At 49.2% G+C, this 21,977-nt stretch overlaps 1 protein-coding gene across 1 annotated transcript; it reads left to right on the top strand.

Moving 5' to 3' along the window:
* The first annotated feature begins 2,450 nt into the window (after positions 1-2,450).
* On the top strand, positions 2,451-20,720 carry FFAR4 (free fatty acid receptor 4). The gene is made up of 3 exons (XM_028098887.2): positions 2,451-3,021; positions 11,594-11,722; positions 20,127-20,720. Exons 1-3 carry the CDS (start codon positions 2,455-2,457, stop codon positions 20,514-20,516), a joined length of 1,086 nt encoding a protein of 361 aa, XP_027954688.1. The 5' UTR covers positions 2,451-2,454; the 3' UTR covers positions 20,517-20,720.
* Positions 20,721-21,977: the final 1,257 nt, after the last annotated feature.

Raw genomic sequence — 21,977 nt, 5'->3', positions numbered from 1 at the left:
CCCTCAAGACCCTAAGAGATCAGTACTATTATTATACCCTTTTTATATACGGGAAGGCTGAGACTCTAGTGATTTATATAGTCAGTATTCTTTTTTTTTTTAGATTTTATTTATTTATTTGGGAAAGAGAGAATGAGCAGGGGGAGGGGGAAGGGCAGAAGGAGAGGGAGAAACCAACACCCCGCGGAGCTGGGAACCAGACCCCAGGACCCCTGAGATCCGGACTTGAGCCGCAGGCAAACACTAAACCGGCTGAGTCACCCCAGTGCCTCAGGATTCTGATCTCGGCAGGCGAGTTTCCAAGCCTGTGTTCTTAGCCATGTGCCCACGTGTGCTTGGGTGCCCAGGGAAACACAGGACTACTCAACATCCACTGGACTCCCCATGAACTACTAGCTCTAGGTCATTCACAGTTTCAACCTGAAGCCCACTTAAAAAATTCAGTTTTCAGGGGTTACTGTGATAAAAAGCAGACACACGAAAACCACTGTGGAGCAGGAAATGAGAGTAGCAGTGTCCAGTCTGATTCCCAGTTTTGCAGAGCTCAACAGGTGCACCCTCCCATTAGGAAGTCACTATGTCTATTTAAGAATGAAACAAAACATTATTTTTTCATTCACCTTTATTGTTTTCCCAGATGGCTACTGAGCTCTTAGGACATAAAGTCTTAGTAAGTCATTTGGACACAGCTGCTTAATAAATGAAACTGTCAGGTATTTCTTTTGGCCTGGGGGTGCCACGAAAGCAGTGTAAAACTAGAAAATTTGGGAAACTTTGCACTCACTGTTTTGCCATTGGAAGAACCTGGAGGGTAATGATGGGGAAGATCTTCTCGCCCTGCCACCCCACGCTGGTCACCCACTCTGGGGAAACCTATCATGTCCCCATGGCACATGAGCCTGTGCTAATGGAATCCAGCCCCTTCCTCCACCAGCCCTGTCTCTCTCCCTCCCACACACACAGCTCCCTTTTCCCTCACACAAAGAACAAATATGCCCTGGCCCCAGACAGTTGCCAAATCCCATATGAGTTCCCTTTCTTTCAATCTCTTGCCCCTTTTCAACAGTGTCAGGAAGCACTCTGGTTCTGTTTTACAACTTGGATTTCCTCAAGTTTCCAGTTGAACATCTTCCACAGACATGCAATCTGCTCCTCAGGTCAGAGGTCACGCTGTCAACACATGACACAGTGATAAGCAGACTGCATCCCTTCCCCAGACAGCACCTCAGGCTGGTGTGCCAAATCCTGAATAAATACACAGACAGAATGCGGCCCCGGGAGAGGCCTGGGAGTATGGCAAAGGGGAGAGGGGCGGTGGGGGAGGGCCCGGCTGGGGAAGTAGTCACTGGGTCTAGGGTCACAAGCGCATTTTTCATTCTCCAACTGCCTAATTGACTGTAACAGAAAACTAGACACTGTGGGGGTGGTGGAAAGACATGGGTCAGGGGACACAGCTCTCATGACTAACCAGGGGCCACCTTGAACAAGTCACTTCTCGCTATGCCTCAGTTTCCTAATCTATAAAGGGGACTGGATTGCCCAGTGCTTCTCAAATTGGGGTGTTTGAGACACATTCACAGCCTGTGTGTCCGCCTGAAAATTGTGGAGTGTCTGTCTTTCTGGGGTGCCAAGCTTATTGAAGATTTTGGGGACCCCACTCTTTACATGAAAGCATTTTTGTATCCTTGCTTGTTGCTCAAAATGCAAAATGTATATACATTTTTATTATAGAAACTAATAACTGATGACATTTCAGGAGCAATTACTATGCGCCAAGTATTCATCTCTTTTTATGATCCTCACAATTACCCAATGAGATATTTTAGTCCCATTTTATAGACCAAAAAAACCCCGGGGAATGGAGAAATAAAATAATCTAGCCAAGGTCACATGTTACTAAGCAATGATAAAACAAAAGATTCCCTCTCCCCCCCACCCCCAAAAGGTCTGGGCCCATTGCAGAGTGCTTTGGAATCTACCCCCAGACCCGTAGGGCTTCTTTGATAAGCCTGAACAACACAGATCTCCAAAATGATCTCCAAAGCCCAGCTCTGACACTCCTAAATCAATTTTACTTAAATCGATGGATTAGGGGTTTCACATACAAGATGCCCCTGGAGGATGACAGGAGCTGGGGAGGCCCTGCAGGGGCTCCAGGGGGTTCTTTAGGTGGGGTTTCCCGGCCTCTCAGGCGCTCCCCCAGAGTTTGAGGGCGTGAGGCCCGGGAACCGGCCGCCGCCTAGCCCGGGTACATGCAGCGGTGTCGCCTGGCACTTCCTCGTTCCCGCGCGCCCCAGGCTCAGCGCGCAACGCCCAGCGCCGGCGCTCCCGCGGCGGGAGGGGGCCAGAGGGGAGATGTCGCAACCGCCTCCCTCCCTCTTTCCCCGCCTTGGCGCTCAGTCGCCTCCCAGATGAGCGCGCTTGCAGACGGCTGCGGGCCGCCGGGCGCCGGGCATGTCCCCTGAGTGCGCGCAGGCGGCGGGCACAGGGTCCCCGCGCAGCCTGGAGCGGGCCAACCGCACCCGCTTCCCATTCTTCTCCGACGTCAAGGGCGACCACCGGCTGGTGCTGACCGCTGTGGAGACGGTCGTGCTGGCGCTCATCTTTGCGGTGTCGCTGTTCGGCAACGTGTGCGCCTTGGTGCTGGTGGCGCGCCGTCGGCGCCGCGGCAACACCGCCTGCCTGGTGCTCAACCTGTTCTGCGCGGACCTGCTCTTCACCAGCGCGATCCCGCCGGTGATGGCCGTGCGATGGACCGAGGCCTGGCTGCTGGGCCCGGTCGCCTGCCACCTGCTCTTCTACGTGATGAGCTTGAGCGGCAGCGTCACCATCCTCACCCTGGCGGCCGTCAGCCTGGAGCGCATGGTGTGCATCGTTCGCCTGCAGCGGGGCATGCGGGGCCTGGGGCGGCGGGCGAGGGCCGCGCTGCTGGCGCTCATCTGGGGCTACTCGGCGCTGGCCGCGCTACCCCTGTGCGTCTTCTTCCGCGTCGTCCCCCAGCTGCCCTCCGGCCAGGACCAGGTGAGCGCCGGGCTGTGCTCGCCAGGCAGGTGTCTGGGGCGGGCTGGCAGGAGGGGATCCCACGGAAACGATGACCTGGGATAATGAGTAACAAAAACAACAGAACAGTAATAGACGATTTGTTGCATTTAATCGTTGTGTCACTGTACCGGGTGCTCTGAAGTTTTAGCTCTAAATTTCACTGCAGCGACGTACGTCCCGTAAACGCCCTCCAAAAACTTGAAAGTGGAGTCCCCCAAACGCTTGCAAAGTGCACTCTTTATATTGAGGTTAGTGAAAGAGCGGGGAGTTTAGGAGCCAGCCAGATGGAACTTCGAGGATCCGGAATGGCTAATCGCATTCGTGTATACTGAAATCTGCTTTCTCGCAGGGTGCTACGGGACTCTTACTAGCACATCCACTTTACATATGAGGAAGCTGAGGCACACAGAGGAATGACTTGCCCAGGGCATCTCATCCTTAGCGCGAGGAGGAGCTGAGATCGTGCTCAGCAGATTCAGCGCGGGCTGGGTAAGGGTCCTGCTTTGAGAACCAGAGGGTAGAATCAGGGAGAAAGGGCATCGGAGACCCAAGGACCCCAAACCCAATGCTGCCACTAGGGGTGTTGTGATCCTTTCCCGGGGCCTCAGTTTTTCCAAGTGCAAGACGGAAAGATTAGACTAGACCACAGGATCTCGCCCCGTGAGCCTGGCATGTTGGGTGGCTTCGGAGTATCCTGGGCGCCTGAATGTTCGGCAGATTCCGGACGCTGGCAGATGAGCTTTATTCTGAGCAGTATGCTCAGAGCTGTCATTAGGATCTTTGTGGAGGTCCATGACCTAAAAAAAGGGGGGGGGGTGTTCTGCGGACAGTTCATGACATTGGCTCGGGTCCACTCCAGTTCGGCAGTCCAGAATCACGGTCCAGAATCGCGGTCCACATCTGTTCCTGTTGCTGCCCTGCTGCGCTGTTGCAGAGTTTGTGCACCGAGACTCAGTCCGGGACGCGGCACCTGCAGGCGGGCCGGGTGGAGGAGAGTGGCCAGTGGTTCTGGTTGTCAGCCCAGTGTACTAGGTTTTCTGCGCCTCATGGGGAGGGACAGAGAAAGGACATAAGTCTGTGCACCCTTTATAGAGGAAGGCAGGAGTCCTGCCTGGGCTCAGCCTCTCCGAGGGTCTGCCCTAAGCTGGTTTTCCCCGGCCCCCTCCCTTTCTCTACAACTCACTGGTTTTCTGGCCTGAGCAAAACCATCACAAACCACAGTCCCAAAGAGAGGCCTACCCAGTGACCAGAAGGGAGTGAGAAGGTAGGAAGGTACAGGAATGAGATGTGACCTGGGGGAAGGCTTCCTGCTACAGAGATGGACACAGTCTGAGCAGAGGGCGCCCTCCTGGGTATGTGCTCTGGAGCATACACACAGATGTGGGTTTCTCTGGGGGTCTCCCTAGACCAGTCTCTCACGCAGGCCTTTTAATGGCTTGTGGGGAGAAGTCTGCATCCTGTGTAAGCAGTATCTCTCTCTCTCTCTTTTTTTTCTTTTTAACACAAATCAGACCTGAAAGTCTCTTTCCTAATAGTTTATTTTTTGCATGGAACATTGTGGGGTTTTTGTTTGATTGTTTTGTTTTGTTTTAAGGCCTTGAATGACTAATAGGCAGGAACCGTGTCAGGCCTGTGGCACTTGATCAAAGAGCATGGAAGCCTGTGGCCATGCCCCCTCAAGTGGGGGCCAGGATGGCTGGGCTCAGCTGAGCTAGTGGGGTGCCATTAGCATAGCAGACCAAGGACCCTAACCTAGTGGGCAGGCCTGTCCTCCTCAACCCGGATGTACTGGAGAATCAAAGTGGGTCACGCAGATGCTTCTAAAATAAGTGAAAGACCAGGCCTCACCCCAGACCCATTGGATCAGCTGGAGGCTAGGTTTTGCCATCGGCCTTTTGATTTTTTTTAAGTTATTCTCTCACGGAATAACAGTGTTTCTGTATTTTTCACAGACCTTGAGGGACTTTTCCCTGTTTTTTTTTTTTTCTTACAGAAAACAATGACAGTCAGGAAATTAAAGATCAAATAGAATATATCTTCAGGGTATCTTATGTTCCCAGACTTGTACCTTGTGCCCCTCCCTTTTACAACTGTTTTAGATACACTTAGACTTAATTGGCAAATAATGCTAAAAAAAAGTGAGGCTCTTGTCTCTTCCCAGACTAAAACTGCTTGCTTACATGGACACAGGTGGTTGTTTGAGCAAGAAGGCCTTCTCTCAGATGAGGGAGCTTCCCTGTTTTGTCACTCTGTACTTTACCTCTGGTAGGGTGCCTGTGTGGTCAGAGCCTTCGAAAGCACTTCCAGGATGACCAGAGCTGAATTGTGAGGGGCTTCCATGGGGACTTGTGTTGTGGTGGTTTTCCCTCAGTTTCCCTTGGGGCAGGCATGCAGACCTCTCCTTTATAAATGCAGAAACACCTCCTTGGTCATAGAGCCTTTGGAGAGGGATTGGGCAGAGCACCCCAGAAGCACCTCAGACGGTTGAGGGCTAGGTGAGTTGGCCGCAGGAGCCCTCCTCCCTGAAATTAGGAGGAGGGAGCAAGGGAGCTTGTAATGAAAAAACCAGATGGTCCTTTCGAACTCCCCATCCACTTTGTCTTTTCCCCCACCACGTGCACCTGCCAACAAGCCAAGGAACAGAAAAACTCCCCTGTTCCTCAAGCGCTGTGACCTGAGCATATAGGAAACAACTCCTTTTACAGGTGAGCAAACTGAGGCTCAGGGGTGGAAGAAATAAGTTGAAAGAATGAGAAACGGGGAAAAAAAAGAGTGTGGCCATTTAAAAAAAGAGAGACAGAGAAGGATCTAGGCTAGACGGAACAGAGTCTCACATTTAAAATTAGCAAAAGCTTGTTTTCTTAATCCTCTATTCCCAGCTTCCTGTCTGTAGATTCTGCCCGCCCCTTCCTACGTGGACACTAAATACGGAGGTTTTGGATGGGGGACACTTTCCTACCCAAACCACCGGCTGAGGGAACTCACTAACCCCAAGCACACACTGGCCACCTCCTCTTGAGGAGGGCTAGCCAGGGCGACAGCGCCTCTCAGAGCTTTCTGCCAATCCGAGTGCCCCCCAGCTCCCCAGAACAGCAACATGAGTACCTTTGTCCATTTGTGCAGTGGGTGCCCTGCAGTCCAGGGTGACCAGCCTCCCTCAAACTTCTCTGCGGGGAGGATGAAATGAGAGACATGTTAAGAATGATAGATAATTTGTTATTCGGAGTGTGGGCTCTGAAGTCCAGTGTTCCGAGTCTGAATCCCATCTCTGTCATTTAGGGGCTGTGTGACAGAGGCGAGGGGTCCCCACCTCTTTACCTTCCTTTGCTCATTTGTAGAACTGGCGTGATGACAGTAGAGCCTTATAAGATTGCCATGCGGACTAGTGTTCAGTGAGCGAGCCAACACCTGGCACATACACAGTTAAGCACTCAAGAATTGCCAGCTATTATTAGTTTCCTTATCTTTGGTTATAAATATTTCAAACATTCTTTAAATAGTGTAATTCTTTTGATTGCTGTAAAATAATAGACTGCCATTTTAAGAGGGTGGGTACCTTCTAGCAACAGAGACATCTCAGCCTGGTCCACTCAGCCTGTTCCAACAGGATTCCTGCCTGTGTGTGCTGTGGCTCTGGCAGGCACTGACCCCCATCGGCAGGTTGGGGGGACTGTCCACCCCGGCCAGAATGTGCTGCCTATTCATAGCACAAACATTTACTGAGCACCCCCCCGCCCCCGCTGCCCTCACCAGGAGTCACATGACCACGACAGCATCCTGATCAAGGAGGTGCACGTATCGACAATGCAGATGGTCTCAGACCCTGGCCCAGTTTGGTTCTCGAAGAAACCCTACAAATAGGTGTTCGTATGTTCATTTCCCGAAGGGGGAAATGCCTAAAGTCACAGAGCAGACAAGGGATGGAACCAGAATTTAGCCCAGGTCTGTGCTTCTCCCGTGCCTTTTCCTGCGAGTTCACACTTCCTTAGGAGCCCTCTGTCTTACTGCTCTGCCTGCCCCAGTCTCATGGCGGGCCAGAAGGCCATCGTGTCTCTGCTGAGTGTGAATTGGCTGAGGAGATAAACACAGTTGGCTGGCCTCTGTTCCTATTAGAGGATACCTTTAAGATATAAGTGCATCTCTTGCCTTGATATGTTCTTTCTCTTCTGTTGGGAAGCTGGTAGACAAGCGGATATCCACGAGAATTCCCACTTCCTTAAAGTGCTCGCGAAGACTTCCATTTTGTTTGAAGAGCTGGAAGAGGGAGAATGGTTTACAAAGGGGCCCCCAGGGCTACTCGGAGAAAGACCACTAGAGGAATTGACAAGGAATAGCTGGAAGCAGATGGCATCTGCAAATAAGTCAGCCAGGGTGGAGAAGGGTCCGCATTGAGCAGCGCCTACAGATAGATGCTCCCATCCACAGGGGAGTCTTCTCAGGAGAGAATGAGTGGTATCTCAGCTCCAGGTGAAGATGAAAGGCAGTTAGCCAGACACGGATGTGGAGGGCTGGAGGGACATTACAAGCAGAGGAAATAGCCCACGTGTTGGCAAGACATGGTGCTGGAAGGAGCGGCGGGGGTCGGCTGGAGAAGGGTCCGGTATGCCCCTGGAGGTGAGAGGTGGCCTGGCCTGGGAGGGGTGAGTCAGCAAGACTGAGATACAGGGATGGGGGTGGGGGGTTGGATAGTTATTAGGGCAGAGCTTAAAGGTTCCCTCTGAGTGGGGAGGGAGAAGGGAGACGGCAGAAAGCCCATAGTCAGGTTGCTGGCAACGTAGGGAACGGGGACTCCATGCCCTGAGTCAGGGATGGCAGGAGGTGGGGCCTTCTGGGGTGGGACATCGGAGCCTGACATGCCTGTGAGGCAGCCTTGAGAGATGTCCTCAGGGCACAGGGGCCAGTCTAGGGTTCAGGAGAAGACGGGGCTGGGAAAAAGCAGTGGCGCCTTGGAAAAGAAACCATGGAAATGGATGAGATTGCCCAGGAGAGGTAGAGGTTGGGATGGGGATACAAGTCACACTTAACCACACTTAACACCCTTGTATGTGGCCTCCTGCCTTCATCCCTTCTGGTCCCAACACTGAGCTCCAGCTTCCCCATTCTCCTGACTGAAGCCCCATCCCTCCAGGCACAGCGGACCCAGCCCCCCCCCCAGGATGCCACTGTCCTCTGGGACTGCGCTCGCCTGTCCCCAGTAGCTCTGGGCACTGCGGCTCGCTGCCCTGTATTGAAGCTTCTTAGCGCTTCTCTCTCTCCCTGAGCACATCAGAGCCCCCTTGAGGGCAGGGGCCTCGCCTTGCCCATCCTCACTGTGGCCTACGGTGATGCAGCCACCAGGGCTCGAGTCAGCGAGTGGTTGAACAAAGCAATTAAAGGACAGTCGGGGACTTGGCCAGCTCTGCTTCTGTAGCTCAGTAACAAAGCAGGGCTAGCCCTTTGGGTTTTCAAGTTTCCTTTTTAAAATCAGGAAACATTTCAAATGTGCAGAAAAAGTAGAGGGAATATTATAAGATTCACGTCTCCCACCTTCCAGAGCCGACTCACTGCCACGCTCCCTCCTAAGTCACAGCCCGGAAGAGAATACCTAGAATCAAAATAATGTAAGTCAGACAGATTTTCCCACAAAAACACAATTCTAATACCAGGCCAGCTCTTTGTGCACCTGGTGCCTGTTGTTAGATTTTTAAATGAGAATAAACACTGCCCTTCACCAAGGAAACCATATAAAGCTTTCTAAAGAGCATATAAATCCGTCATGCAGTCCACACAGGCCAGTTGCACCGTCACTCCGGCCATGCATGGGGGTGCTGTGCAAAGTTCTTCTCTTACTTCCTTATCACACTCTGTGCTTAGAGCGAGCGCCAGAAATCAGAAGGTAAAGGAGGGTCTTCATCAGAGTCATGAAATTGGGGGAACTTCCTGGATGAGTTCCTTGTTTTTGTTGAAAAAAATAGCTGGTTAATTTTGCTAAACTAGCATGGTAATCTATGTTTCATGTTTGATGCTCATTTCTTTTACTTTTTTTAAAGATTTTATTTATTTATTTGAGAGAGAGAGAGAGAGAGAGAGACAGCATGAGAGGGGAGAAGGTCAGAGGGAGAAGCAGGCTCCCCGCTGAGTCGGGAGCCTGATGTGGGACTCGATCCCAGGACTCCGGGATCATAACCTGAGCCGAAGGCAGTCGCTTAACCAACTGAGCCACCCAGGTGCCCTGATGCTCATTTCTTTTAAAAAAATGGACTTTTATCGCCATATTTTTTGCTCTTATAAAATAAAATATGTACATTCTAGAAAATTCAGATAAGCCAAAAGAACAAAAATAACTTGAGTGCCACCTAGAAACAGACACTTAATTTTCTGGAATGTACCCTCCAGTCTTTTGTCTACGCATATGTGTGTCGGGGTGGGTGGAGGTGTGCGCACAGGTGATTATCTGTCCATTCACACCTACGCATTTTCTTCAGCAACACGGGACTAATACAGGCAGAGTGTTTGGGGATCTACTTCTTTGTTCCTATCGAAGGGAGAACACCTGGCTCTGTTGTTACACATTCTACAAAATCGTGTTAAGCCTGGAGAGATTTTGGCAGACATTCTTGAGAAGGCTTTTGGAAAGAGGTGGGGGCCTTTGGGGATTTTAAGAAACAGTTCTGGGGCCTGTTTTTCTGCCCTTCCTGTACATTTTTCTATCTCAAGTATAGCAATCAGAGACCAAGGCACATTCAGGGCTGGAATCATCTTTTCTGATTGCTGCTCCAGCATATTTGCTGGTCCGTGTTGCCCACCGGTGTAGTAGACTGAGGGCATGGTGGGCAGAGATCATCTCAAAATAATCACCACACTGCCAATACTCGGAAGATCCTTGAGGGACACACATTTCTTTCCAGTCACCACAATGTAGAAAGATCGAATGTACTTTGTCCTCTTGGGTGTGGACAGTGGGGCTGGGGATCGAGGGCCAAGTTTTTGGAATGACTAGTACATTTGTGAGTCATCTAAACAAGACAGGAAAAGGAAGCAACATTCTCACCCCTCTTTCAAGGTACAAATACCATTAAAGCACTCTTCCCTGCTCGACTTGCCTTAAGAGTTTTCTTGGTAGGTCCCTGTATTTCTTTTATAACCACTTAGCTCTCTGGAGAAGATATTATATGATTAAAAAGAACTACACTTTTAGTGTCTTAGACTCTTGTTTAAGAAGATGTTTCCAAGCCTTAGTTTTCTCCTCTGTGGAATCGGAAAAATACTAACATGCATTTCAATAGGGTTGTTGTGAATACTGAAGGAGATGATGTATGTAAAGTGCTTCCTGGCTTAGAATAAATGCTCAGTGAGTATTTTCTGTTAATACGGAATAGGAAAAGAAGTGCCTATTTGTTTGCATTTTGAGTTTGAGCACCCAGTTATGATATACGTGATAAAAGTCCTTTGCCCTTGCTTAGTGTAGCATTCAACACATATTGGCCGAATGAATGAATGACGCTATAAATCCTAGTACTACAATTCGTTAAGATGCCTTGTCCATCAAACGTCAAGCATGTGCTCTTTTTACACAGAATGTGCTCTTGAAAGTCTGCTCTGTGTTCAGAAGTGTTTAGGGCAACTTGGTTTCTAAATAGTTTGCTCCTACAGTCAAGCAGGCACAGGAAATTTGTGTTTGGTAGGAGAGACAGACAGACAGATCTCTTTTCATTGACCTATTTATTCTTTGGAGGAAATTGTTGTGGTAGCTCCTAGTAACTATGTAATAAGATCCCCACGTGCTTTGAGGTTGGTAATTAGTGTCAAACGCTCGAATTCAGCACAACATACTGGCAACAGCAAGGTCACAAACCAGGCCTTTCCGCCCCATGCCAGTGGTTTTCCATCTTATGCGGGGCTGTCGCGTGACCCTCTGCAAGGAGAGACACGTGAGGAGAGAGCTTCCAAGTCTGGGCCCCAGGATTGTCTTGGGGTAAGCTGCGGCTTTCTTTGATGCAGCTTGACGCATTTTAGACATTTGTACATCCCCTAAATGAACCCTTAGTGCCTTAACATTGTTTCTGGTGCCTTCAGTGGTCCCAGGGTGACTGCATTGCAACCTCACGACTGTTTTTATATGCCTGTGTGCAGCATGTCACTTTCAATCTATGTAACCAATCCATGTGCAGCATGTCCCTTCCAGTCTAGGGTTGTCATCTATGAAATGAGGGACTTGGCAGAGAAGGCTCCGGGGCTCTTGGCAGCTCAATCCAGGGAAGTGGGAAGAACACGGGGCCTGGAGTCATGCCCGGGAACTAACTCGAGCTGTTACCAGCGTGTGACCCTGAGACCCAGTTGCATCTCCTGGAGAATGGGCATAATAGTTGTGGTTATTCTGCGGGTCAGAGAGAAATGATTTGTAGGTGTGTTTGCCTGAGCAGGGGAAGAGATGCTGAGCTTCCTTGTCATCCTAGTTGCATCATGTGTAACACCCCAGTGTAACAGTTTAGGGCACCCTCCTACTGGGACTGAGCTAAAGTCAAATAAGAAGCCACCACGCAAATGACGTTCTCTTCCTTCTTGTAACTAGGAAATTCTGATTTGCACTCTGGTTTGGCCCAGCACTGCCGGAGAAATCTCCTGGGATGTGTCATTTGCTACTTTGAACTTCTTGGTGCCAGGATTGCTCATTGTGATCAGCTACTCCAAAATTTTACAGGTATGTGTGCTTCGAGTGCCACAGCTGAAGTCCACTTGGGCTCGGGATGTTTCAGATGGAATCAGCCTCCAGGTCAGAAGTTATCTTAGGGTTCACGCCAGTCCAGTCCTGGCTCCCTGCCCAGGTCCACCCTTCTGCAACACTGAGGGGCAAGAGTTTGGTATTTGAAAAAAAAAAAAGTTATATCTTTATGACTGTTATCATTATTTTTATTATTTTGCTGATCACTAAAGCAATGCAAAGCTCATTATAAAAAATTAAAGACATGTAGAAATGTATAACACAGAAATCAAACATCTACTCCCACTGTTAACAGTTCAAAGTACATTTTTGAGGTTAATTTTCTTACAAATTTACCTATATACATACTTTTATGCCATATGCGTGTATATATGTTATATATACATATATATATGATAAACCATATAAAATGGTCAAATATCAACTGTATATCATGTTTCAACCCATTGTTGGTTTGTTTGTTTCAGATTTGAGATAACACTATTTGTGATTTCCTTTTTTGGCTTAACACTAGATTGCAGTATCTTTCCATATTTGTTTTTATATCTCTGCCTCATTTTTTTAATGGCTTCATGGTCTTCCATCCTATGGATGTGACATAATTTATTTTATGGACTTTTGGGTTGAGTCCATTGTTACCCCATTACAAATAGCAATATAGTGATGGAGAATGGACATGTCTAAAAACTTTTCATTGAAGTGTATATACATCCAGAAAAGCATACCCAGCTCACAAAGTGACCATACTCCTAGAAGCAGCTCCCAGAAACAAAACGAGAAACAGAACGTTACCAGAGCCCCTTTCTGTGACCGTCCCATTGCTACCCCACACTCCCAGAGAAGGTGCTTTTCAAAAGTGCGCTGAACCAGGAAGTGATCGCTACCTTCGAAGTGAATATGTACAGGGACAATGGGAAGGACCTTGCCAGCCTGGCTCCTGCCTCTTTTTTTTTAAAGATTTTATTGAGACACAGTGAGAGCAGGAACATCAGGTAGGGGAAGCGGGAGAGGGAGAAGCAGGCTCCCCGCCGAGCAGGGAGCCCGATGTGGGGTTCGATCCCAGGACCCTGGGATCATGACCTGAGCCGAAGGCAGATGCCCAGCCGACCGAGCCACACAGGCACCCCTGGCTCCTGCCTCTTGACACAGCCCATTCACATGGGCACAGGCAGTTGGCGTGTGTTCATGCTCATCTCAGAAGGTTTAATGCAAGAAGTCCTCTTGGAGGTTTATAGTTGTTGAATCTTGGTTTTTATTGCATATTACAGGTCATCTGGCAAATGAACTTGTTGAAGTGGGGCCCTGTACGTCCTGCTTGCTATCTGGCCACTTTTATGGCCCTTTCTTTGTAGCTGAGGATCTGTAAACTTCTTAGAGGCTTGGAACCCAAAACCAGGCCAACCTCCATCTGGTTCTGCTAATCCTGGGTCCTGTGGGAGATGGCCGGCCATGCTCTTCTCTAGACTCTTCCCCACCAGTTGACTTGTGACCCACTTAAGTGACACCCAGCCTGGGGCTTTTTCAAGGGTATGAGGCAGAGTCAGGCCTGAAGTTAAGGTCTGTAACATGCTTGCAATGAGGGCCTGGCATGTGTAAATGCTCTATCAGTATTAGCTGTTATTACCTTAAAAGAAAGGGGGTAAGGGAAAAAGGAAGATAAATTTAGAATGAATTCTTTAAAAATTATTTAACAAATATTTATGTAGTATTTACAATGTGTCAGGAGCAAATTCATTTAATCCTATTAAGAATTACAGATGAGAAAACCAGTGCACAGAGAGGCTAAGTAAATTGCCCAAGATCACAGAGCGCATACGCAACAGGATCAGGATTTACAGGCAGGCAGTCTGGCCCCAGGGTCCCAACACCTTAATTCCTCAGACATTTGTTAAGAAGCTGCTCTATGCGACGTGTTGGCGGGGAGTGGAGATTGGTCAAGAGCGAGCAGGTCACATTCTTGATCCAGAAGGAGCTTTAACCCTCGGCAAACTGTTGAGTGTTGCACAGATGTAGGAAGTGAATGAGGGGAAGGAGAGAGAAGAGCAAAGGGCCATGAAAGGCAGACACAGAGACAAGAAAGGACTCTTTTAATAACCTAGTTTTTGAGTCCTTGCTGTGTGGCCTTTGGCAAGATACTTACTTTCTCTGAACCTCAGCTCCCTCATCTGCGGAATGGTGATGCCTCGGATGGTGTAGGATTGTTGGGAGACAGGTCAGAGATACTGCCTGCCCATAGCAGGGGATGAGTAAACTACTTCTGTTGTTATGTGTTAGGCAAGGTAGCCCCTCTGACCCTTCTCTCAGAGCATGCTGGGGAAAGCTACCGTTGAGATTTTGAATAAACCGCAGGGCGCAGATTCGGAGCATGGCAAGAATGAAGAACCAGGAACCGACGCTAGAGCAGGGCTCGCTGGCTGGAGCAGGGCTCCTCCCTGGGCAGTCGCACTCCCGAGTTCCCTAGAGGCCGCCAGGGCTTGGGTCTGCCCCTATGTACTTCACCTCAGACTTCTCAGTCACCTTCTGAGGGAGGATTGACTTATCCCACCGCCTTCCATCTTTCTGTCAGGCCAGGGCCCATGCAGAAACATTCCAGGAGCCCCCAAGGGCCCTGATGATTTGGGAGAGGTGTCCTTGTATTCATCTGCCTCTAAACTGCAGGTTGTCACTTTCCAGATCCATGGCCGGCCTTCAGCTCTTCCCATCACAGACCCCAGGATGGCTGCTGGGTGAGACAGAATATGTATTAAGACTCACAGTTATGAAACAGTGCTCTGAGTAGTGACTCAAAGATACCAGTTAGAACCCATTGCTTCTGTCACACATTGAGCAAAACTCAAAGCCCTCACCTTAAGACCCTGTGTGATCTGGCTGCCCTCTCACCTCATCTCTTGCCTTCTCTTGTGGCCACATTGGCTGTGGGGCTGTCCCTCACACATGCCAACACACAGCTGCCTCAGGGCCTTTGCACCTGTGATTTCCTCTTGTGGATCTCTATTCCCCCAATTTCTGTGCGGGCCACTCCCCCATTCCATAAGGTCTCTGCTCAAAAGGCTCTTCCCGGAGACCCTCCTCATCATTCTCCAGTCTCTATTACTCCGATTTATTTCTCTTCAGTGCAGTTACAACCCGTCATATTCCATTTATGTGGATTTATTTGTAAAGCATCTGTTTGCTCACTAGAATGCAAGCTCCACAAGGGCCGAGACTTTGTTTTGTTTCCTGCTGTAGCTCCATGCCTAGCACAGAGCCTGGCTTATTCATTGTAGATACTCAGTAAACCCTGAATGAGTAAGACACAAACCTTGGCTCACATTGAAAGGGCCTACAGTACCTTCTCCTTTTGGGCGGGAGAATCACTGAACAAAATCACTGAACAAAAAGTCCTAAGACCCAGATTCTAGTCCAAACTTTATTACTGTGTGACCTTAGGCAAGTCATTTAACTACCGTGGGCCTCAGTTTTGTCTGGAGCTAGAAAGGCCTCAGTGGATTGCTTAACACAATAAAATGAGAATATGATAAAATTTCAAACAGACTGCTAGACTTTTTTTTTTTTAAGATTTTATTTATTTATTTGACAGAGAGAGACACAGAGAGAGAGGCAACACAAGCAGGGGGAGTGGGAGAGGGAGAAGCAGACTCCCCACAGAGCAGGGAGCCCGATACGGGGCTCGATCCCAGGATCCTGGGATCATGACCTGAGCCGAAGGCAGACGCTCAACAACTGAGCCACCCAGGCGCCCTGTGGCTGCTAGACTTTAAATGGAAAGAGATCTAGCATTGTGATATTGAAAATCATGCTAATGCAAATATAAGACTTAAAAAAATTTACTTTCCACCCCACTAGCCAAACTTACTATTGCCCATTTTCTGGGAAGACTGTGATGTTTGTCCTCACTTTGGACCTGTGGGTTTGGCTGGCGGGTAACTTGGAAGCAGGTAAGCTGCCAGGTGGATGGAGCGTCTGCACAGGGCCTCATAACTTGTGTCTCTCTCCCTCTGAAGATACTCATAACTCAGACACACTGGAACAGCTTTTCAGCTGAGATTCTTCTGTCAAGAGCATAACTCTGTAAAATGAACATCAGTGTTATTCAGCTATTTTCATAGAGACACAACTAGCAAATCATCTGAAACCTGAAGACACAAAACTCCACTTACCACCCCTTTCCCTCCTCTTTCCTGTTAGTACGGCCTCTGATTCAGTTTCCATGTATGGGCCTGAGAAGTGCCTTTTTAAAGTCACCCTGATCTTTCATTGCTCTAAAGCAGCATCTCCCCTAAAGCACTCTCTAGAACTCCATGGGCTGTTAGATGTTAAAAAAGGGGGTCCCTGATCCCATGAGTTTGGGAAATGCCGATGAATCAGTGTCAAGTGGGTCTCTTCACTGCAGGACTTCTGAGAGACTTCATTACACTAATGTACTTTGAGAGTCTTTGACACAGGAACAGAGGAGGCAGCATTGCTAAATCTGACCACAGACCCCCTTCTTTTCCCCCCACAGAACATCTCTCTGCCCTGGTGCTCCATGGGTCTCCTTTGGGGAACATTGCTCTAAGGTCCCTGCCCTGGGCACTGCCTCTGCTCACGTACACAAGGACCGAGAACAGGCCTCAGCTGGGCCCTTCGCTTCCAGAGCTGCTCCACGAGCTCAGGGCAGTGGCCTTACTCACCGTTCTGCCTTCCCTCCTTCCCCTTTCCTCATGACTCAAGCACACTATACATCTTCAGTGGCTTTTTCCAATCAATACCTTCCCAGGGTAATAATCTCCCAGTCACTCCCAAGTGCCTTCGATGTGCCTGTCCCTGCTGGCTGTTGGGGCTTGGTTTACATTTCTCGTTCCCCATCCTTGATCTCCATGGAAAGCGGAGTGGGCAGGGCTCCCTTCTTTCTTGCTGACTATCTAGCACTTGTAAGAGTACGTGGCACCTGGTAGGGGCTCAGTAAATGTTTGCCGAATGGGAGTGTGAGCGTCTAGCTTCAAGTTGGAAAACCCTCCCCTATCTCAGCACTCACCTGAGAAATGAACTCCGTTTTAGCTAACCATGAAGGTGTTAGGTAGTGAACATGCAGCCCCTTCTCCACGTCTGGCCCCTCCCCAGCTTTGGGGCCTGCTTGCTGGTGATGGAGAGGGAGGTGGGCCCTCTGGAAAGATGGAGTCTATTGTCTGAAGATTCTAATCTGGAGGTTGCTGATTGACCAAGCAGCCCCAGAGGAGAGCCAACCCCTAGGGCACGAGCTGTGTCAGTGGGGACCTGCCTCTCCCTGCACCCAGCCTTGGCAGCCATGGCGTGGAGGCACAGACCTGCAGAGGTGTGAGGTGGAGAGAGTTTTCCCTCAGGGCCTTCGGACACTCCCATGGGTGTGAAGGCAATGCGTCCAAAAGGACAGTTTACAAAGTGACTCTTTTCAAAGAACTGGGAGAAAATCCCAGATCTGTTGGCCTAAATTAGTAGTCCTCATATTTTAGTCAGCAAGGATCACCTGGGAGTTTGTGAGAAGTACAGTTTTCTGGGCCCACTCAGACCCACAAAAGTATCTGACAGTGCGCCCAGGCACTTGCCTGGTCACTCTGAGAGGGTGGCCATGGACCGCACACCTGGGTGCACCGTGCTCTCTCCTCGTAGCCCCACAGTGAAGAGCTCAGACGCCTCCCCCTGAGGTATGCTATCCCCCCGACCCTTGACCATGAGCCCTGAGCAAGTTACCTCACCTCTCAGAGCCTCCATCTTTTGTGGCAATGACAGAACCTACCCCATAGGCCTGTTTTAAGGATTAAAGTTAACCCTCAAGTTGGTCGAACATTGAATTTCTCCTAAAACACACGAAGCATTCTGTGCAATGACAGAGACATTTTAAAGCCCAGGTAGAAGTTGACTCATCTCGTCATCTAACACGGGGAGGGGAGCAACAAGGAGTCACACTGGATTATAAGGAGCCCATTTTCTTCGCACTCCCTGGAAGTCATGGGAATCACAGGCAGAGGAAATGGTAGCATCAGTCAGTGCTAAAAACAGACCCAACCACTTACCCACTCGGTCCATGAGTCAGCCCATTTCCCTGTCTGCTCCCAGTCACCGTCAGGCACTTGCTAGAGCCCCGGGCGACAGAAGCCACACGGCTGCCCAGCCCCCAGGGAGACTGCGGTCTGCAGATGGTCGGAGGTAGCCACGACACATCAGCAGCGACCACATGGCACAGGCCACGTGGCAAGGGCCACGTGAGTACCAGAAACAAAGCACGGCAGGATGCCACTTGGGAGAGGAACCAGAAAGCCTTCTTGGTGTGGCTGCCATTAGAGCTTGGGGTCATAGGTCAGGCAGAAGGATTTCCATTGGTGGAAATAGTAGAGGGTAGGAAGGAACTAGTTTAAGATTAAGAGCATGGGCTAGAGTCAGACTGCCCAGGTCTGAAGCCCAGCTTTGTGACTGCTTAGCTGGGCACTGTTGGGCAAGTTCCTCAACCTCTTTGAGCCTCAGTTTTCTCATCTGTAAAATGGGGATCATCAAAGTACATCTGTCACAGAATTGTTGGGAGAATGTAAAGAGATAAGACAAGTGATATGTACAGGGCCTGGCACGTAGTAAGTGCTCAATAACTAGGAATGTACATCCACATCACTCAAAAAATATGTCTAAGACACTGTATGATGGACTCTAGCCTTCTTGGCAGGGTAATGTGGACAGCATAAATGATGAGGCTGCTGTTGAAATCTCCCTATGTGCCCACCCTTGTGAGGGGACTGTCCCCTTCTGTATGAATGGTGTCTGATCTCTATGTAGCCCGATGGTGGTGCCAACAGAGCCCACCGATCAGGGGATCATTCCCAAATGGCCCACACTCCAGGCATCGTGGGCCCTTCCCAGACCAGCTTCGTTTTCAGGCTGACTCCCGGTTACAGCTGTCCTAGCAAATGAGCAGCTTCCAGTCTCCGCCACTTTCCACTGACCTCACCTCAGGGGCCTGTGGCAAGACTAGGGTCCAGGTCAATTGCTCCTAGGAAGGAAAGGAACCAAATGTGGGGGTTCAGTGCTCCCTTTCTGCCCGACTGGCCACACCCTCATGCCATCTCCCACTGCCCCCTCTGCCACCCAACAACCTGGAGGGGTGGGGAAATGGACTAGTGTGTGTGTCGCCACTTCAACCAGTGCCCCTCCCCCTTAAAAAAGGCGAAATAAATAAAATACCCATCAATAGGGGCCTGGATAAATTCTGGAAAAGCCACACTCTGGAACCTCTGCAACCACTGACACAATAACAAGAATGAGGTGCCTTGTCTCTGGGCTGATATGGAATGAGCGTCAATATAAACTGCTAAGCGAAAGAGAAGAAGGGTTAAGAATGAGGTGCCGTGGCATGGTCCCAAGTGTGTGCAAAGCAAAAGTGCAGACATCTGTGTTCCCATGGCCAGGCCTGTGTGTGATAGCAGAGCATTCCCAGAAAGACATACAGGACCCTGGTCACCGGTCTCTTCCAGGGAGTGGAAATGGAGGGTACAGGAGGCCACAGTCCTTATATTTTTAATTTGATCTGCTTCGGTATCATATTGTTTGAGTTTGTACCTTGAACAGATACTGCTTTTATACAGTTAGTTACTTACCTCTTTCAAAAAAAAAGAAAGAAAGAAATACTAAGGCAGATGTGTGTCTTAGTCTGTTTGGGCTGCCATCACAAAGTACCACAGGGCGCCTGGGGGGCTCAGTTGGTTAAGCAACTGCCTTCGGCTCAGGTCATGATCCTCGAGTCCCAGGATCGAGTCCCGCATCGGGCTCCCTGCTCAGCAGGGAGTCTGCTTCTCCGTCTGATCCTCCCCCCTTCAGGTGCGCTCTCTCTCTCTCTCTCTCACTCTCTCTCAAATAAATAAATAAAATCTTTAAAACAAACAAACAAACAAACAAAACAACAACAACAACAAAAAAAGTACCACAGACTGGGGACACCTGGGGGCTTGGTGCCCATAACCTGATCACGTTCCAAGGGCCCGGCCTCCCAGGGCCATAGCCCTGGGAAGGCCGTAACGTTCCACCGTATGAATGTCGGGGGAGGCATTCGGACTGTAGCAGTGCACTTCTGTTTACATATTTCTCTTCTAGACGATCCAGTTCAGCCTTTTCACTTCTCTGCATCAACTTTATTTACAATATGGATGATTTTCTGCCTTCTTTCCTGGGAGTGGGGGGTCAGCCAGGTGCCCCATTTCCCCAGAGCATCCTGAGTGCAGGCTGCTGAGACAGGTGCTCTCCACACAAAGTTCCAAAGCCAAATTGTCCCAGGGCAGCAGGGATGGCAGATTCCAACGCTGGATGCTTTGCTCCTCCTAAGTCAAAATCCCCCAACATCCTGCAGTAAATTGTGGTCTGGCTCTGTTTGGTGTTCCTGCAGATCACGAAGGCGTCAAGGAAAAGGCTCACAGTGAACCTGGCTTACTCGGAGAACCACCATATCCGCGTGTCCCAGCAGGACTTCCGGCTCTTCCGGACCCTCTTCCTGCTCATGATCTCCTTCTTCATTATGTGGAGCCCCATCATCATCACCATCCTCCTCATCTTGATCCAGAACTTCAAGCAAGATCTGGTCATCTGGCCATCCCTCTTCTTCTGGGTGGTGGCCTTCACGTTTGCCAACTCAGCCCTGAACCCCATTCTCTATAACATGTCACTGTTTAGGAATGAATGGAGGAGAATTTTTCACTGCTTCTTCTACCCGGAAAAGGGAGCCATGTTTACAGATACGTCTGTCAGAAGAAATGATCTGTCTATTATTTCCAACTAATTAAATTTTCTCTCTAGGCAGAATTTATCACCCTCTGGAAGGCCATGATATGTTTTCAAAGGGAGTGAATTTCCAGGACCATCACATCAGTGTAGCCTGCTTTAACAAAATATAACCTATGCAAATACACATTTATAGCACCAGTCAATTAAGGGGTGATCATTCAGTATAACAGTTTTACCCTTTATAAAAGGTTTTGCTATGGGCTCCTTTTAAATATGAACTTTTTTTCAGAATATTTGTAATATGATTGAGTTTAATAAATTTTTATTTATAACTGTTCAGCAATCACATCTCTTACATGTAAAGCCACACCATGTTGGTTTCTGGAATGAGTCTTGGAAATGATCCAGGACCCAGATTTCTCCTTGAAGGGTCACAGCCACTCTAGGTACCCCTCCCTGCCTTCCACCGGACTTGCAAGGCCTCAAGACCATTCACTAATGTCAAGAGCACTTGAGGAATTTCCAAGGAATAATTAAAGGCGACTTTAGTTTTTCACTTATAAGAAATGCCGTGGACCCCTTTAGGAGAAGCCATGTCATGAAATCAGAGAGGAGATAGGATGATTCAAAACACTGAAAGTGAGAGCACAGGAGATTCCCTCCACAAATCCACCTGTCAGGTCCTTCTTAAGGGAGGGACCTATCCTTATGGAGCTTACTTACCTTCTATTCCGGGGAGAGAAGCACTAAACAGAAGTCAGTAGATAATATAAATAGAAGTCAGTAGAGAGTGGAGTAACATCATGAGAAAATAGGACAGTGATGGCAATTTGGATGGGTGGGGAGGGGTCTAGGAAGACCTTTCTGGGGGGTGATATTTGGGCCCAAAGCTAAACCACAAGAAAGAGCCAACCATCTGAATCCAGGGGAGCAGGGCTTTGCAGACCTTGCAGACACTGGTCCTGGTGCAAAGGGGTTGGTATACTTGTGGGACAGAAAAAAATTTGGTGTGGGTGAAGCAAAGTATTGACTGAGCTTCCTCTATGCTACAAACTGTCCCTGACGCCAGGACAGATGGGTGATGTACTGGAGCCCATTGATTAAAACCAGAGAAGGTAGAAGGTTGGACTGTGTGGGGTCTGGGAGGCCACATAAGGAGTTTATTCTGTTCAGTGGGCAACGATTGGAGGTTTGCAATTGGAGACTGATATGACCTAATATCTATCTTTAAATATGACCCTGGCTGATGTGCAGGGAATGGACTCTGAGAAGCAGGAATGAAAACAAGACCAGTTAGGCGGCTGCTGAAGTAGAACAAGAGGGAAGTCAGAGCTGGGTGGCCTCAGTGGGGGTGTTGTGAGAAGGGATCTCAGAATCACTCTGGGAAGGCAGAGTAGGCACCATTTACTGATGGACAGGATGTAGAACGTGGGGGAAAGAGAAGATTCAAGGGTGACTCCTGACAGTGGTTGGATGGCTGGGCAGGCCACAAAAATGGGAATGACTAGAAGAATGG

The sequence above is a fragment of the Eumetopias jubatus genome, unplaced genomic scaffold (genome assembly GCF_037043125.1).
Source record: "Eumetopias jubatus isolate StellerSeaLion01/CBP00866 unplaced genomic scaffold, mEumJub1_p1.0 scaffold_17, whole genome shotgun sequence".
NCBI lineage: Eukaryota > Metazoa > Chordata > Mammalia > Carnivora > Otariidae > Eumetopias > Eumetopias jubatus.
Note: the sequence above shows the minus strand (reverse complement) of the source record. Positions and strands in the feature narration are given on the sequence as shown.